This window comes from Chelmon rostratus, chromosome 13, assembly GCF_017976325.1.
Source record: "Chelmon rostratus isolate fCheRos1 chromosome 13, fCheRos1.pri, whole genome shotgun sequence".
NCBI lineage: Eukaryota > Metazoa > Chordata > Actinopteri > Chaetodontiformes > Chaetodontidae > Chelmon > Chelmon rostratus.
The window spans coordinates 3,895,940-3,913,523 of NC_055670.1; the positions used below are offsets into that span (position 1 = coordinate 3,895,940).

General features: G+C 42.5%; 1 protein-coding gene across 2 annotated transcripts; it reads right to left on the reverse strand.

The window, feature by feature from the left end:
• Positions 1-1,484: 1,484 nt before the first annotated feature.
• epsti1 (epithelial stromal interaction 1) lies at positions 1,485-17,244 on the reverse strand. Of its 2 annotated transcripts, none has more exons than XM_041951406.1 (10): positions 16,972-17,244; positions 16,014-16,072; positions 15,833-15,916; positions 15,621-15,694; positions 15,337-15,420; positions 12,143-12,216; positions 10,768-10,852; positions 6,004-6,050; positions 5,337-5,554; positions 1,485-2,236 (listed from the first exon to the last, which is right to left on the reverse strand). In XM_041951406.1, exons 1-10 carry the CDS (start codon positions 17,121-17,123, stop codon positions 2,091-2,093), a joined length of 1,023 nt encoding a protein of 340 aa, XP_041807340.1. In that variant the 5' UTR covers positions 17,124-17,244; the 3' UTR covers positions 1,485-2,090. The 2 variants fall into 2 exon arrangements, with proteins under 2 accessions (XP_041807340.1, XP_041807341.1); XM_041951407.1 differs by having other exon boundaries at positions 16,014-16,067; positions 16,972-17,094.
• Between the last annotated feature and the right edge of the window lie 340 nt (positions 17,245-17,584).

The window sequence follows — 17,584 nt, forward strand, 5'->3', positions numbered from 1 at the left end:
AGCCTGTTCATTCTATCCACAAACGTACACGCAGCCATCTCACGCTTTTTCCTCTTTGCTTCCTCTTTGACAGTGATGCACACAAAAGGGGCTCACGTTTTGCACAGCCCGCACAGTTTTTTTATTACTGTACTTGTGAGAGCAACACAATGATCTTATCTCATTATTGCCCACACAGCTGGAACCCTTACTCTAACTTAATCCAAATTCAAATTTCACTTTAGTAACCTAAATAAAGCAGTTCCCCTCAAACTGTCTGGACACCAGCTGCTGCTTAGTGTATTACAGCATCAGATTAGGCAGAACGTGCAGCTGCTATATGGTAAAACATTTTTTTAATGTAATTATATTAACTAATAACACAAATACTATGGGCTGTTTTACAAATAGTTGTGACTGTTCTGTTACATTAACGTAATATACAAAGAAAAAAGTTGATCTTATGTAGGATGTTTGCCTTCTTACATGTTACAAGCAATATTACAAGGTCAACTGGATTAAAGGAACTACCCCCAGTAGCAAACTGCTCTGTGGCTGCAGAAATGGCCCTTCTCTCACACACCAGGAGAGACTCACTCCCGACAACAAACCCGAGGCCTTGTCACACAAGTCATCTTCCATAAAACGGGAGGCTCAGCTGGACCAGTAACACACAGGAGCAGTCAGACTGTGGGCATGCTAACCTTTAATGTTAAAAATGTAGTTAGTACTCTCACAGATATAATACCAAAATGAATCAATGTAATCAGTAAGGGTTTGTTTACCTTCACAGACACTACGGTAATAATCAATTCATATTTACTATCTATTAGTGTAACCTAGTGAGTCTTTCAGTCAGAGCACAGCAGGCCTTTGGACATAAAAAAAATGCTTTATCTATAGACAAGCATATGCTTCAACATGAAGAATAAAGCTTCCAAAAATATATTAATAACTAGTTATTTACTTTTGTTGAATGGAGCAGTTTCTTCAATGAAATTCATATTTTTCTTGTTATCAGTACCATACTACATAGTTCTTTCTAGGAAATTTCCTGGAAAATTATTATGATATTATCTGGAAAATAGAGACCAGTAAAATAAAGCATTACTTTGATCTTCCTCTGATCTTGTTATTTGGTCTTCATCACTGCAGGATTGCCAGAACGACATTGAGTTTCTCGTTGATCTCCAGAGGGAAGACATTTGCTGGATGACATCACAAGTGAAACACTCCTTGCATGACTTCATGCTGAAGTAGAGGGGGATTTTTAGTCCCCCATGTTGAGAGCACCACCCTTTGTTCTTTGTTTCCTCCATCAGGTGATAACCATCTCTGCTGTCCAGCTCAGCAGTGTTATGAGGCTGACATTTCCAGCTCCAACATTAGCTCTGTGCCCACTGCCCACCTGGAAACCCCACCCAGTTTGACATAACACACTGATGAAAGGGAAAGGTTTCACATAGCTACGGTACAAACTCAAACACTCATAAACAGAGTTAACACAGAGGTGTTTTATTGAAATCCTTTAAAGCTGCAGTGACTTTGAACTGAAACTGATCATAAAAGGCCTTTCTAGGGAAAATCCTATTTGGATTTGCATCTCTTGTTGTCCTTAAGAATCCTACATCACATGCAACTTTGATTATAATACAAACAAAAAGCATCATGTATTTGGGTAGAGCTTTCTTCCATGTGCACACACTGATTTAATTAGGAGCCCCAAATATGATCTGAAGATTATGAGTCATGGCGATGACCTTCAACTAAACTGGTGAAAATGAACATCAATTCAAGTCCATGTCAGGGCAGAAACCCGACATGACTCACTACTTCATGCAGACAGATACAAGACACCAAAGTCTCAGTGATTAATGGCATAATCAAAAGCAGATTACAAGAAACACATAATGCTCTGTCCATATTTTAATGCAGTTGCGTGGTGCAGTCAGCATAGCTATTTACATTCATCCACCAACAAGGTAGCTAACTTACTTCTCCCTATTCTTTATCATCTGATCACTGGTTATGCATTTTTTTTTGGACCAACTCCTAAAATGTCAAACACAATACAAAGGGAAAGACAGTCTTCCCATTAAAGATAATAAAATTCAATTGAGCGTGCAGATGAGTAGTGTGTAGGCCTTCTCGAAATCGCTGTTGCACTGGTAGAGGATGTCCTCCAGGAAGCCTCGAGAGCAGGCTGGAAAGCTGTTTGTCAGTTTCATCAAGGCCCAGTCATGGTCAGGCTCCAGGTCTGGAAAGCACACAGAAAAGCAATAACAGAGAATCAGAGAATCACAGAGTCCAATTTAATCATTATTGTTCCCACGAGGCCCCTATTGAAAGAGACCGCTGCTGAAAGATGGTTCTTTGATTGTCCTGACAGACGGTACAGTGCTCTTTCTCTCATTCTCACGCGCAACAGGAGATCGTATCTTCACATATTTTATTATTTCCTTTCTGTGGATGAAATAGCATGATCTGTTTTGCTGGACACTTCCATATATGATCAGGGGGCTGTGAGGCAATCCCCAAAATGGTCTTTCCTCACTAAAAGAAGAGAGAGAGAAGTGGGATGCTAAAGTCTGCAGTCAGCTCGAAAGCTCTTCTGTCTAACCACTTGGCATCTCTTCCCTACAACTAACCCACACCGTCCGGGATGGGACTCCCGCTGGTTCTCATTGTGACAGGCTGATCCAGACAAGAGAGGCCATCACCAAACCAGACAGGAAGGTTAGCTTGGGGCAGGTACTGACAGACCGGAAAGACCTGATCAACACACTGGTTAAATATGGACTGGGGCTGGCGGATGCACCCTAACATGGATTGAGGATGTTGTGGGATTCCAAAATGCAGAACTGTGCCCGCAGCGGCAGTGCCAGGACTGATGATTTGAAATATTCTTGGGTATTTTGGCTTTTACCTCGGACTGGTGAAATCGCTCTTTTGTGGCTGCTGTTTGGATGGGCAGTTAGTCAGGCGATGAAGCGGGACAAGAGCATTACAACCATTCAGAGGATGACCCATAAACTGCACTCTCTTAAAAGTCCTCTCATAAGAGGTTCAGTTACAACAGAAATATTCAATATATTTTGTTTTGGGACAATGTCAACGACAGGGAAATAAGAAACATTAAAACCACATTCATCTGGGAGCAGGATCAATGTGAATGATCTCCAGCTGCACTGTATATTCACTGTGTCTAATGATTTATTGATCAATAGAAAATGTATCATAGTAATATTTATTATTGCAGCCTATTCAAAACAACAGTTTTTCGAAGCAGACACTGTGAGGGCTGGACTAACTTTTAAGCCGAGTTAGTCTTTAATTGCTTAATATTGTCACTTTCTTTTGTTTTGTTAAATTAATGTTAATTAATGCAGATTAATTTTTATTAATTGACGAGTTTATTGACGAGTCAGTGTGAATAGACTCCTGAAAAACATGGATAATACATAATGATAACTGGAAAATGCTCTGAGACTTGCTCCAAGGAGAAGGTCAGTGCTCAGTATAAATCCTCCAATTCAACATGAATTCACTTCATGAATTAGTCCTTATCTCAACAAAAAACTCTGCTTCAGGATCCCAGGCAGAAAACAAAAACATACTCAATTTCAAACACAATACATCAGTTGGCCAACAAAAAGAAGCCCAAGTGATGCCTGTTGCATTTAATAGACAAGCTTTGCTCTTACATGTGCATGTTTTCTGAATTCATTAATATTCTGCGGGCTGCCCCACAATTGCTAATGTGGGGAGAGAAGATTTCCTGAGTTCCTGTACAGTGTAGATGATGAAGCTTAATTAACGCTTTCACTCCAGACACCAGTTTCTCAAACATTTCACAGTCAAACAACAGAATTACAGACATGCTATGTCTTTCACTGATATATATAGGAGCCCATCAAGCCTTCACCACCAATCACTTTCCATCAAAGAAGCTGTGACAAAGGTAGCAAATCCTCAAACTGGAGAAACTGGAACAAGTGAAGGCTTGAAAAAAGATTTAACAATTAATCAATTAACACAGTTTTTGATTTAAAGTCTATTTAAATACTATATTATTAACTATATATCTTATCCTACAAAGAGCCCTTAAGGCCTATAAAGAATGCTAAGTGCTCTTTAGAAAAAACCCTGTCCAATTTTCCTATATTAAACTGTTGAGGGGGGGTTATATCTGTACCAGGAGAAGATAAAAAGGTTCAATAGAGAACCATTTTTTTAAATGTGTGGAACATAGGTTAAAACTAATTTGGGTTTCACCAGGCATTAAATGAAAGCACGTGAACATTAAATTCTAGAAAGATTGAGTTTCTTTACAAGTAGCATGAACCCGTGCAGTAGCACAAACTGCAGCAGGAGCAGATAATGAGCATGATGTTTTCTTTGTTTTCTTTCTTCCGTTGTGAGTGGCAGATATTCATAGTGTATGGCAGCCAGTCAGGTATCAAACTCAGTATGTCTTTCCAAACCAATTATAAAAGGGCGGGGCTGCTCCTCTTGGTGTGTCTGTTTGGCTGCAGGCCAAGAGTCTGTCAGTCTAGCCAGGGTTCGGCGCTCCAGGACAATTTTCCTCTCTGACTGACACACGCCTAATGAATATGTGCTTGCGTGTGTTGGTGTCAGGCTTTTCTGCCCTTGGTCTCTGTGTCCTGTCTGCAAACTCACACACTTATATATGTTAGATAGATTGCTCAAGACGAAGTAAAGGTTTGTGCCCAGTAAGAAGGGAAAATACTTTTTCTGTGCACGCACGCACGCAGACACACACACACACGCACACACATACAAAGTCGTGTTTCCATCACGTTTGGGTACATTACATAGACTTTGATTAATTTCCTGGAGACTTACTCTAACCATAACCACTGCATACCCAACCCTAACCCTAAACTTACCCTAACCTTAACCCAAGTCTTCACCCTAAAATTTGATAATTTACACTATGGAGATTTGCATTTTGTCCCCATAAAGAAGACGAGTGCCCACAGATTTGTGTCCCCACAACGTGAGTAACACATCCACACAAACACACATACAGAAACACGCACACAGACGCACGCACACACATTTCCCACAAACTACAAGTATCAGCAGGATCTGAATGCCAGGAGCTACAGGATCACTACGTACCACGCATAACTTCCTGCCTACATTTTTGTAGCACATAAAGCCTTTGATTTAACGCAGACTAAACAGACAATCACAGTTCTCTCAGAAAGGATGAGGTGGGCAACTCTTGTCACATGTCTGATTTAGGTTTGGTTAACCAGTGTTGAGCCAGACTAAAAAAAGGCGTGAGAAACAGTAGACAGAGGGTTATTTGCCCATCCCTCTCAGCTCACCATCTTCCTCTGTCCAGCCAGAGCAGCTCTGTTCTGGATATGTGTCGCGAGCGAGGTGAGTGAGGGGAAATTGTTGTCCAGGGGAGATGAACGGCTTGTGTTTTAAGTCTTCAGAGGCTAAACAGGGATGCTCCGCTTCCTGAACACCTTCCTCCTTTGTCTCTTTCTCAGTCCTTCTGCTTCGACCTTCGAGTTTGTCCAGAAAGGCTGAGTTCATCCTGTCAAAATGTAATGAATAAAAAAAATGGTTCACATAAAACTAACCAATGCTGTACTTTACATGCTGGTAGGCTCTAAATGGTAGTGAGCTTGATGTGTTTGACAGCTTTTTAAACTTCTATACCCACTAAAATATAGTGAGGTCAGTAAACTGCACACAGAACACTTAACATTTACTGACTTGGCCAGTCTCTAGCAGTTTTATTCCAAAAGGATGAAAAAAAACAAACGATTCATCTTGTTGAGTTCATTTTTGCCTGTGTTTGTACTCAGTTCTAACATTTCTTTATTTTCATTGAGCAGGGAGTCCTCCTTTTGATGCCTGATGTGTCAGTTGTGCACTGATGTGATCAACATTTTTACAGAATTGTCTGCTTTTATGTTGCATAGTCGCGACACAACCGGTTTAAAGTGTTAAATGGAAAAAATATATAAATGTTGTACGTACCTCTTGTGTTCCAGCTGTACTTCTCCCAGACTTTTTGACTCTTCTCTCTGTTAAAAGGAAAAGAGAGCTTACACGGTTATATACCCTTGGGAAGTGAGAAAAAAAAAAACATTATCAGGGGCTGTGGCTCATAACTGACCCACTGCACTCTTGATAACCAAGCTACAGTATTAGAGCTACAGTTTTAAATGAAAAGTACAGCCAATGGCATAGTAGATACCAGTAGATAGCAGGCTTATCGTTTCTGTGTTCTTCATCTGTACACATGACTGGCACTGACAATGGATTGTTATTTAGTTTCCAAAAAATGTAAGTTCAACTCTATGGGTGTATTGTATTGTATTGTAATTTTGTTTAAATAACAGAATTTTTAAATTAAAAATCAGTTGGTCCGTCACTTTGGTCCACACTGAAATAACTCAATTGCAACTGGATGGATGTGTCATTTGGTCAATCCATTTGGTACAGAGATCCAAGGTCACCCTCAGGATGACCTAATCACTTCGGTGATCCCCTGACTTATTGTCTTGTGCCATCAGCAGGTGCAAAACAAATGATATTCTGATCAGGCTGAGCTGCGCTCGGTGCTTAGTGCTAATTAGGAATTATTAACACAATAAGATGACCCAGGACACGCTGGAGGGACTATATCGCTCGGCTGGCCTGGGAACGCCTCTGGGTCCCCCCGGAAGAGCTGGAGGAAGTGTCTGGGGAGAGGGACTTCTGGGCATCCCTGCTTAGACTGCTGCCCCCGCGATAAGCGGAAGGAAATGGATGGATGAATGGACAAACATAAACATACCTGCTAAACATCAAAGTGTTAGCATTGTCATTGTGAGAATGGTAGCATAGCCTCACTGAGCTGCACAGCCTTAGTGTTGTTATCTGTTCACCCAGGGTAGTTTTACTGAGAGCAATGGGCTCTTTTCAGGAACGCTCAGCTCCACCCTCATTCTAATCTGTTGGCCACTGAGCAGCTGGAGGGATAAGAAGCCAACTAAAGGGCACCACAGAGTTGCTTTTATTCAACAATATTGCTAGACCTTAAGGATACAAGTGATTCGCCACGGCTCGAACAAACTTGCACCAATCTTCTTGGATATCTATAACTCTTCACCACCAACAAAAGGTCCCAGCTACGTTCAAAAACCATAATCCCTATTCCCCAAAACAGCAAAAATATCTGGGTTAATGACTGCAGGCATGCAGCCCTGATATCAATGGCTATGAACGTACCAGAGCTCATAGTCCTGGCATACTTTAAATCAGTCATATTCCCCATCAAACCTCTCAAGCTGTCAGGAAACTTCAGGGCATGAACATTAAGACCTTAATGTGCCATGTGACAGATTCAACATCACTTTCATCCCCTAACCAGCAGCATGGGGGTGCCACAGGGATGCATTCTACCCCCCTCAATCTTCTCCCTCTTCACCAGCGATTTAAGATCAACATCAATCTCCAACAGGACAATGAAACATGACACGGCAATTGTAGGGCTGATCTCAAAAGGCAATGGTGCAGGGAAAATGAGCTGGTCCTGCTCAGAAAAATGACCACTGAAATGATCTGCAACTTCAGAACAAAACAAACAATAAAAGCACCTATTCCCAGCGACAGCCAACCAATTACAATAACCAACTCCTTCAAGTCCCTTGGTCCACACGTCAGCAATAACCTGAGTAAGGCAAGGTTTACTGGTCCAATGTTACACAGCCATAATCCAAAGCATCCTGTCACTATCATTTACTGGTATGGGAACACTTTTAAGCGCACAATAAAGAAAAAGGACAGAATAATCATCAGAACACCAAAGATTATAGGCTGCAAACTCCCCACTCTGGACTCCATATACACACCATCTCACAAGCAATCAAGATCATGGATGACCCTATTCAATAACTTCCCTCTGAAAGAAGTTACAGGTCACACCAGGCAGGAAGAGAACAAAATGACAAAAAAAAACAAAAAAACATGCTGAGTAGAGCATCTGTGCAGGGAACTATTACTATATAAAAATGGTAACTGCATTAAGGGTGTGAGCAAAATAGAAGCAGTACCAGCAGCTGAAAATGCAAAACATATACAACAAAACATATAAGCTGGATGACAAAATGAAGCAAACATTTCCTGTCTTGCGCAATAACAAGTTTTGTATAATTTCTGAGGCTTCCTATATGCCCCATACTAATAATTTTCATATCAGAAAGCAAAAAAGCTGCTTTCTATGTGTTTTTACAAAGTTGATAGGATGTGTTGTCATCTTGTTGGTCAGTCTATAGCCAATACTATGCAATGACAATAGAATTAACTGATTTCTAAAGAAAAAATAGACATAAATATACCTATGCACACACGCCTCCTTCATCGTCACTCTATGTTTTTCCTGTTCCAAGAGAGCTAATGGGTCAGGGAGGTGTTTATTTAGGATGGCAGAGAGAAAGGAGGAACACACAGTCCACCTGTGTGAGCACTCTGTGCTCCCATCAAAGCTTAGCATTAAGTCTCACATTCAGACACATACATGTGTAACCAAACACACACACACACACACACACACACACACACACACACACAAATACAGGATATGAAGGAGAGATCAATCTGTCTTATGGAGCCACTGCTGAAAGAACAACAGATCCCAGGGTCCGAGGGAAAACCACATCAAGAAGTTTGACTTTTGCTGCTCTGCAGCCGCAAGCTTTCATCTCCTAATCTGTGACGTCTATCTGAGAGAGCTGCAGGCTAGGAGAGGAGAGGAGAAGAGAGGAGGGCAGGAAAGAGGAGAGGAGAGGAGAGGAGAGGAGGGCAGGAAAGAGAAGAGGAGAGGAGAGGAGAGGAGAGGAGAGGAGAGGAGAGGAGAGGAGAGGACGGCAGGAAAGAGGACAGGAGAGGAAAGCAGAGGAGAGGAGGGGAGAGGAGAGGAGAGGAGTGGAGGGGAGGAAAGAGGACAGGAGAGGAGAGGAGAAGAGGGCAGGAAAGAGGAGAGGAGAGGAGAGGAGAGGAGAGGAGAGGAGGAAAAAGGAGAGGAGAGGAGAGGAGAGGAGAGGAGAGGAGAGGAGGAAAAAGGAGAGGAGAGGAGAGGATGGCAGGAAAGATGAGAGGAGAGGAGAGGAGAAGACGGGAAGAAAGAGGAGGGGAGAGGAGAGGGGAGGAGGGGAGGGCAGGAAAAAAATGTGAGAAGATTAGAGAAGAAGACCTAAGTGGTGAGGACACGATATGAGAAGACTCAAAGCAAGTCAAGATGAAGTGAGATGAGAAAGCAAGGAGGCAGGAAGAGGTAAGTCTTTGTATCATCCGGTGAACTGGATCACCCAGTTAGTCTGTCTGTGTGTTACTGTGTGGGTGTGTGTGTCCCATAAAACAGAGACTTCTTTATAATTCTAACTGGTTTCTGTTTCTTCTACACCACAGTTTGACCCAAGGTCTCTCTCTCTCTTCCCCTCTCTCTCTGTGTGTCTCTCTCTCTCTCTCTCTCTCTATCTCTCTCTCTCTCTCTCTCTCTCTCGCTCTCTCCCCAGCTTGCCTGGTAAAAGATTTGCATCAGGTCTATGTGAGAAAAAGGGAATGAGTGAGAGAAAAGAATTGCAAAACAATGAGAAAAGCCCCAAAAGCAAACATTTCCTGTGTCCACCGAGGGAGCTGTGTGTGCAGTTTTAACAGTTTGTCAGTCGCCACATAATGCGCTCGCAGCAGAATACAGTGTGAGATACAGTGCGTCCTCAGGCTGTTTCCTGCACATTCTCTCCTTTTAGCATCACTGACAGACGCTCGGCTGGGCGGAGGAGCGCAGACACGATTAGCTCTGAGTCTGACTTTCTGACAGAAGCTGTCAACACTCTCCAATAAATGTATGTTTTCCGAGCTAAGAATAACTGTAATCTCGTCACACTTAAGACGTAAGAATTACACCAGCTATTGATTTTAAGATTTATAGCAGTAATTAGCCAAAAAAAGACTGTTGATTAAGAGGAAAGTTATTTACAATGAGGGCAAGTGGTTGCCCCCTTTGGCTGACGGGGCCTGTGATTGGCTGGTGAAGAGCTTGGGTTTCCTCCAGGTACTTTTACTAGTGCAGGTTATTCCACTCTACTCTGACATCTGCAGACTCCTCACAGTCATGTCATGTTGTGTCTCTGTCTCTGCTCAGTGTGAACTCTGGGAAGTCCCTTGAACTCCGCCTTCCATTCATTCCCTCCCAGGAAAACCAACAGGCAGAGAGGAAGAGAGGCTGAGAAAAGAGAAGAGGAAGCAGGGAAAACAAAAGACAGACAGCACTGAGAGGCAGGGGAGAGGAAAAGCAGCGGCTCTATTCCTCTGGTTATTTACACTTCCTTTTACTCGACCATGAGCTCGCTGTACTGCTGCGTGCCCCAGCGCTGACCAGGAGATAATTGCAGGGGGATCTGGCTCCTCACCCTGCCGGCCTACTGGGGATACCACTTAATACCCGCACTGCCCCGGATGATGAAAACTCCGCACCCAGGAGTATTTACTCAGAAAACAGCTTACAAAGGCAGATCTATTGGTGTGAATTACCACAGAGCTTCAGTCTCCGACCCCACAGCCACAGATATGAGACACAACACTGAACCCTGGGACCCACAGAGCAACTGTGTGTGTGTGTGTGTGTGTGTGTGCACACTCAGACACATACTGTGTCTACATACACACACATAGATGCACTGTGCACCGTGTATACAAACAAAACATGTGAAAGCACATACAACAGCACACATGCACATTCTGTGGTCGCTGGCTTACCCCAGATGACGTATGTGTGGCACGGCCAGATGCCAGTGGACCTGGGGCTCTCCTCTCCAACTTCTGCATGAAACTCTCAGTCCTCCTGCAACAAATATACACATTACATCCTCGCACATTTCAAAACAGACAAACATGAAAACACGCACAAATAACAAGGCATCAGGGAGTATTCGATTACCCCACAGACGCTCCACAGGCCTGGGATGCTGACAGCGCCGGAGTCCGGCAAAGGTGACCAAGTTTGTCTGTCCCTCCTGACACTGCCCTCCACATTCACAAGCATCTCATCTACGTTGTCTATCTCCATCTCCTAGCCTCAATTCTAAATATCTTCATTGTTCCTTCGGGTTCACACATTGGTCTGCTGTCTCCTGTTTTTGTTTCTCTTGTAAGGAGGCCAGAGATGCTACTTGACAAGCAATTCCCCTCAGAGCTGACCATATATAATTCTCCAATAACATCTTGGGATACTTTGGTCTGATACGCTGTTGGAGAATATTGCATGAAAACCTTGCGCAGACACTACATCATTACTGTCTCCTGTTCCAATATTGACATTCATTTGAAACCCCTGGTCACTTTAAAGGGGCACTGCACTGACTTTACATGTGTAAGTCAACTCAGTATTCACAGGGAGTGCTACTCAGTACAGTCCTTCATGGCACTGGAGGAGCTTTGTCAAATCTGACAAAAGCACTCAAGTTCCCAGATATCGTTGTGCGTTGTGATGTCATCTCACAGCCCCTAAATGCTTTTAGTCAATGCCGGCTATAAGCAACAAACAACTGCATTCATTTCTTCATGTGTATGCTTATTTGGGAAACTAGAGAATTATACACCACTGTGTTGTACATTTGTGCTACTTCCATTCTGCAAGTAAAGAGCTTAAATTCAAAACCAAACATGGACAGACATCGCCCGCCCGTGTAGAAAAGATTCGAGCATTTACCAGCCGTTAAAAGTCAGTCACCCCACTAACTTTAAAGGTTCCAGGAAATCCTCTTTTACATAAGCAGGAAACAGGCATCCCAGCTGCTCACAGGTCTGAATAAAAACGGGGGCAATCAGAGGTGAACCCTGTGCTGCCTCTCTTCATGCTTCCCCTGATATTTACAAGCAATATGCTCTGTTTTTCATTTTTCTGCCAACAGAAAATGCAGCGTGCTAAAACTCCAATGGCAATTATAGGTCAGCAGAGGATAAGACTCAGGGCGCTTCCTTTATAAAGGGCTGCAGATTGTGTCATCCGATGCTACATCTATGAGTAAGATCCATTGCAGAGCAAGAAAGAACACAACACAGCACACCCCAAACAACACAATACCACAGGGTGACAGTGACGAGACCCAAGTTAACCTGATCCAGGGCTGACCTGAGGTGATCCTGCTTGAGCTGCTCCCCCCTCCTCTGCTCCTCTTGTCGCCTCCTTTCTTCCAGGCGCTCGGCCTGCAATGCATCACAGTCAACAGTCACCCCACAGCAGATAACCACACGCGTGGCATACAGCCACGATGCAAGTCCTGCTTTAACAGCATGCACGAGGGACGTTTCTCTCAGTGACCATGTTAATGTTGCACTGATAGCCTTGAGTTGTTTCACATTCAGCATATATGTATATATATATATATATATGTATTTTATGGTGCACTGTACTGGTACTGCATGCACATTACTTGCTGTGCTTCTTGGGTGAATCTGACCTGAAAAACATGACTGTCCAGTTAATATGATAGAAACATAAAAATTGCTTCAGTGATTAATTTTTCAAATACAGCAAACAATAAAACTAACCAATTCCAAAATAAGATTCAATAAAAAGTCCATAAGAGACAAAATAATTTAAGAAAACGAAACGAAAAATAATAAAAAAAACAAAAACAATTTCAAACATTTACGTTAAAAATAATGCATTACCTACAAGAATCAAAGTACTAAAATAGTCATTATGGTGCTTCAGCATTTTAGAAATGTATATTTTAGAGAATGAATGTGAGATTTTGTAAGATGATACATCTACTGGTCACTCAGTCCTATTTTCTGCCCCCTGTAATTTCAGTGTATGTGCTGGCTTTAGACACACGTCTTTGTCTCTGATGCATTCATGACCGAGAGGCATGTTTTTGCCAGCCAGACTAAGAAGAGACTGTTCCACATATATCTGTGTGATTGCTGGATTGCTAGTTCATTGACATGGCTTCATAGAGGCCATGGTGCAACAAGAAAAGGTCTGTTAAATACCGCCGTGGTCTTTCGCATTACTCATCCTTCGACATAATTGCAGCTGTCCATTAACCACTTTATGACCGAGAGCTGGATGTTGAGTAGATGTCTGACAACGGAGTGAGGAACTGTCTTTGGCTGATGGAAAACCATGAGAACATTAATCAGGTTGTTCTCATGGCTTAAACACTGGGTGTGTGAGGAGAGACTCTGCTCTGAGACACATGGGCTGACTGCAGTTCAGCTGGATGCTTGTCTCTACTGACATCTTGAGGCGAAACACGATATTGTTTCACACTGAAGAACGACTAAGAAGTGTCATATGGTGGAAGGGTGTCACCCCCGAGTGACTGTTTCAGTGGGGCTGCACATTTTCACACCAGTACCAAATTACCCACATTAATATGTGGAGTTGCAGCACATGTCTGTATTAGGTTGAGTTTTCTATATCTGCTGTGCATTTTGTTATGCTGCATGAATCGTTGTCAAATCAGTGAGGATGCTTTCTTCGTTTTATTTTGTTTGCAAGTTTTCTTTAGTTGTAGTACAATAGCTCTCCCTCAGCCTTCCAGAGAACAGAGAAGCTTATTATACAATCGGTGTCCACTTTATTAGGTACACCTGTATAGTGGTTAGGGTCCAATCCAATACAACTGTTCTGACATAAAGTCTACTTTCATGATGCCTATGATGTTAATGTGTTCACTTATTATATGTTTTAGCAGTAAAGTCAAGTTAGCGATGGTGTTGCACTAGACTTTATTATATTGAAAGGTGTTTCTAATATTTTGCACCTCTCATGTATGTAAGTAGGGAGCGCAAAACATCAGAAACACCTCTCAATATGCTGTAGTCCAGTAAAACACCACTTTTAACAATTCAAGATTCAAGATTTCTTTATTGTCATTGAGCATGACATTTTAATGAGATTTGCATTGCAACCCCCATGTTAGAAACAAGATAATAAGAAAGATAAGAAAGATTAGAAAATAAAATTAACTAGATACTAGAATAAAATAAACCAACATGCAGTAGAAATATTCGGAAATGCAATAAAAATATACCAGAAATGAAAATATACTAAGACAACAAAAATATACTAAACAATAAACAATGAAATATACCAGTGAAATGTACCAACAGCAGCTGAAATACACTAAAATGTATATGCTGAGTGCAAATGGCTGACCATTTAGTTAAGCGTGTGTGTACTTAAAAGTTAAATACACAGAAGGTGCAGGTGGAGGTGGAGGTGGAGGTGTAAAGTGCAGTGTGCAGTGGCTCATAGTTCTCACAGTCTCTCACTCCAGTGAGGGGCTGCTGGGGGTGATAGCTCTGACAGCTCTGGGGAAGAAGCTGTCCCTCAGTACAGTTCCTGTACCGCTTTCCTGATGGAAGCGGGTCTGTGGTGATGGATCTTGCCCTCTTCCCTGAGCCTAACCCTAACCCCAATGACCTCAGTAATAAACATATAATCTGACTTATACATTTTTGACAATGCCACCAAAATGGAACATTGTAAACTTTGTAAAAGTAGATGTTATGGCAGGGCTGTTATATTGGATTGCATTAGATTGTACAGGTTAACCTAATAAAGTGCCCACTGTATGTAGATCTGGACATGACTTGCTCTAATAATTTTACTCACAACTTTGAAAAACTTGTTGCGGCAAACTGAATTTATTATGCCAGCTACTATAGCAGAATTCAGACTCTACACTTAAAAAACAGCCCATTGCTTTGATTGGCACATGCATTTTCTGGAATCTGTTTGCAGCAAGATTCAGCACTCACAAATGGGAATATCCATCACACAGAGAGGCAGCGATATGACGTTTTCTATTGAACTCAGAGACCGCAATGCAATGCAGCCACAAGTCATGCTATATTCTGAGAAAGTGGTGCAACTCTTTCCTGGAAAAACACCAACTCGCTTGCTCTTACTATTGCAACTGCTTTTGCTCTTTCCACCTACACTCACAAGCCGTGGCTGAGTACAGTACATTCCTGACATGGAACTCTGGGGTTTGTCAAAAAGCACTCTGGGAAATACAGGAAATCACTGTGCTGACTGAAATAGAAACAGATAAAAGTGCTGAGGCTGAGAGGAGACGCCAAACTAGAAGAATTTTAACTTCATTTTAAAAGAAGTCCCCAAAGGGTGTTTAATACGTAAAATGTGTTAAATGGTTCCTTAGATGTCAATGATTTGTTTTAAAAAAAAATGAAACTATGAATAGACAGGGTGACGAGTGATTTGACGGCAGCTTTTAATGCTAAATTGGACACATGTGAAAATGCTTCTGCTAAAAGGCCAAAGTACATGTACTGTGTTGTTGGTCTCACCATCTCCCTCCTTTCTGCTTTCATCTTCTGCAACTCCTCCTCCTCTTCTTGTCTCCTCCTCTTGTCCAACTCCTCCTTTCTCAGCTTGAAACAACAGGTCACATGAAATATTTCTTTGTGGTTCAGCCATCGCAGAGAGGAAAAGCACATGGTAACACTGACACATCTCACCGACCACATCAGAGTGACTGATAGCGCCACTGTGAGTTCAAAATATATTTAAAGGTGCATATAAAGTGGACAGGTGAATGTAATGTTGCTACAGTAAATGTGTGATCAAATACCTTCTTCTGCAGCTTGGAGCAGCGGAGGTCTGTAAACTGCTTCTGTCTGGCTTCAGCCAATGTTGCATTTCCACCTTGATAAATTCAACACACTATATCAGCGAGTAAGCACGTGCATCAGCACAATGTAAGAATAATGTTATACAAATAGCTGAAGATGATTTGCATTTGAGGGGAATGTGTTAGTACAGATGTTCTGTGTGTTGGTTTACCCAGTCTTTCTGGCGTCAGGTGCACAGAGGTGGCTCTGTTTGCCTCTCTCCATCTCTGCAGGTCCTCCACTTCTTTCTGAGCCACTACAGCAAAATTAAGAGTCAGAAACTTGCATGAAGATCAAAATAACATGGCAACAACAACATAGATAGACAATCAGAAGCAGCACTGTCACTTTACTCATTTTCATCTTGCGTCGTTGAGATTCATTTGGAGGGATCATGGTGAATCCATCTGAGCTGAGACGAGGGCAGAGACAGAAAGAAAACGGTTATGCAGCAAAACAAGGCATTAAAAATGTAGAATTTGAGTATCAATATCAAAAGCAGAAAAACTTGCAATGATACACCACCCTAGTTATTAGAAGCAAACCCTTTGGTGTTTATTTGGAGGTGTGTATTAAAATAGCTTTGTTTTAGCTCCAGAAGCAGACTGCTTCTTTTCTGCTGACCTGAGAGACAAACACCTGAGAGGAAACACGTGGTGGAATGGAACCAACATTTACACACAAACTATCAAGTCAAATGAGCCTTTCAGAAAATGTGATGCGTTCATGACCTGGATTAAACTAGCCATCAGTACACAAAGCTGTCAAATGTGCGCCTACAACATTAAACTGCTGCATGAATCAGTAATAAGAGTCATACTGCTCCTTCAAGTGACAGTAAATGCAGCAGCAGCTGTTGTTTATCATCAAAAGTGGTGTAAGGCAACACCAATAAGACTCGAGTCGTTGGCAGTGCTGTGTGGTTTTATTGATATTAGCCCCCACTGTTTTCCCTTCTTTCATTCTGTTACAGCACGAAGGTATAAGTACAGCCAAGACAAAGCTCTTTGTTGTTATTGAATGTTATAACTTGGGCTGCAGGCCTGCGTGACGCACGCAGCTGGGAGGGACGTGAACGTGAAGGCACCACATCTCTCTCGAATCACGTGAAACGAAAGTGAAAGTGAACGCATCGCCGCCGGCTGCGTGAAAACATCCTGGAGTAGAGAAAATGTATTCGAGCTAACTTTGAGGCGACTGTCCCTTTGGTGTATCAGCATCATTGAACAGTACGACATTTCTGCGTGTCAGTGGTCTCTGGAAGTTGTGATGCTGATCACTTTAATAAAACACCAGTTGAATGTTACTTACTGCCGTGGCTGCGGGGCAGTCTGTGGACTTCTGCTGTCCGGTGCAGGTGTCCGACCCTGTGCGCACACACCTGCCGCGTTGCCTCTGTCGGTAGCGTCTGTGCTGGAGTTCAGCTCATTTCTTGTGTCTCTCTGCTCGTCATGAGGATCCATTATCGCCGACAGGCTGGAGATGACGTCTGAAGGAAGCTGGGCTCCACAGTCCTGCTTTTCCTTGCTGCAGTTTTCCTTTACGCGGATAGTTCACTGACGCACGAATCCTCTATCAGCTGTACTCTGCCACATACAGCAGTGGGAGGATTTCAATGCAACAGCGCCATCTGCTGGTACACTAGGCGCAGGGCGTTTCAGTAAGGGCCCGGTGTGTGATTTTGCCACCACGGAAATTGCAGTCACACACCTGCAGTACTCCCTTGGCCATGACACCTCAAGCATCTGATATTCTATGTAGCCAATGCTAACTCCAGCTATGCAAACTCAATTCAGCACTTTTTCCTTCAATACCAGGCAACCATCTCCCTCTGTCCACAAATATGTCTGCTTTAAACAAACCTTAAATAGCATACAAGAGAATATCTAAAATTGATATGTAGATAGATCTCATTGTCTTGTGC

Bases quoted from the DNA above. Each gene is read 5' to 3' on its own strand.
- epsti1 (XM_041951406.1), bottom strand. From the start codon at position 17,123: ATGGATCCTCATGACGAGCAGAGAGACACAAGAAATGAGCTGAACTCC. The intron at 15,421-15,620 runs GTATTTGATCAC...TGTTGTTTCAAG, and splicing joins GCTCCAAGCTGCAGAAGAAG to CTGAGAAAGGAGGAGTTGGA. The intron at 6,051-10,767 runs GTAAGCCAGCGA...TCCTTTTAACAG, and splicing joins CCACACATACGTCATCTGGG to AGAGAAGAGTCAAAAAGTCT.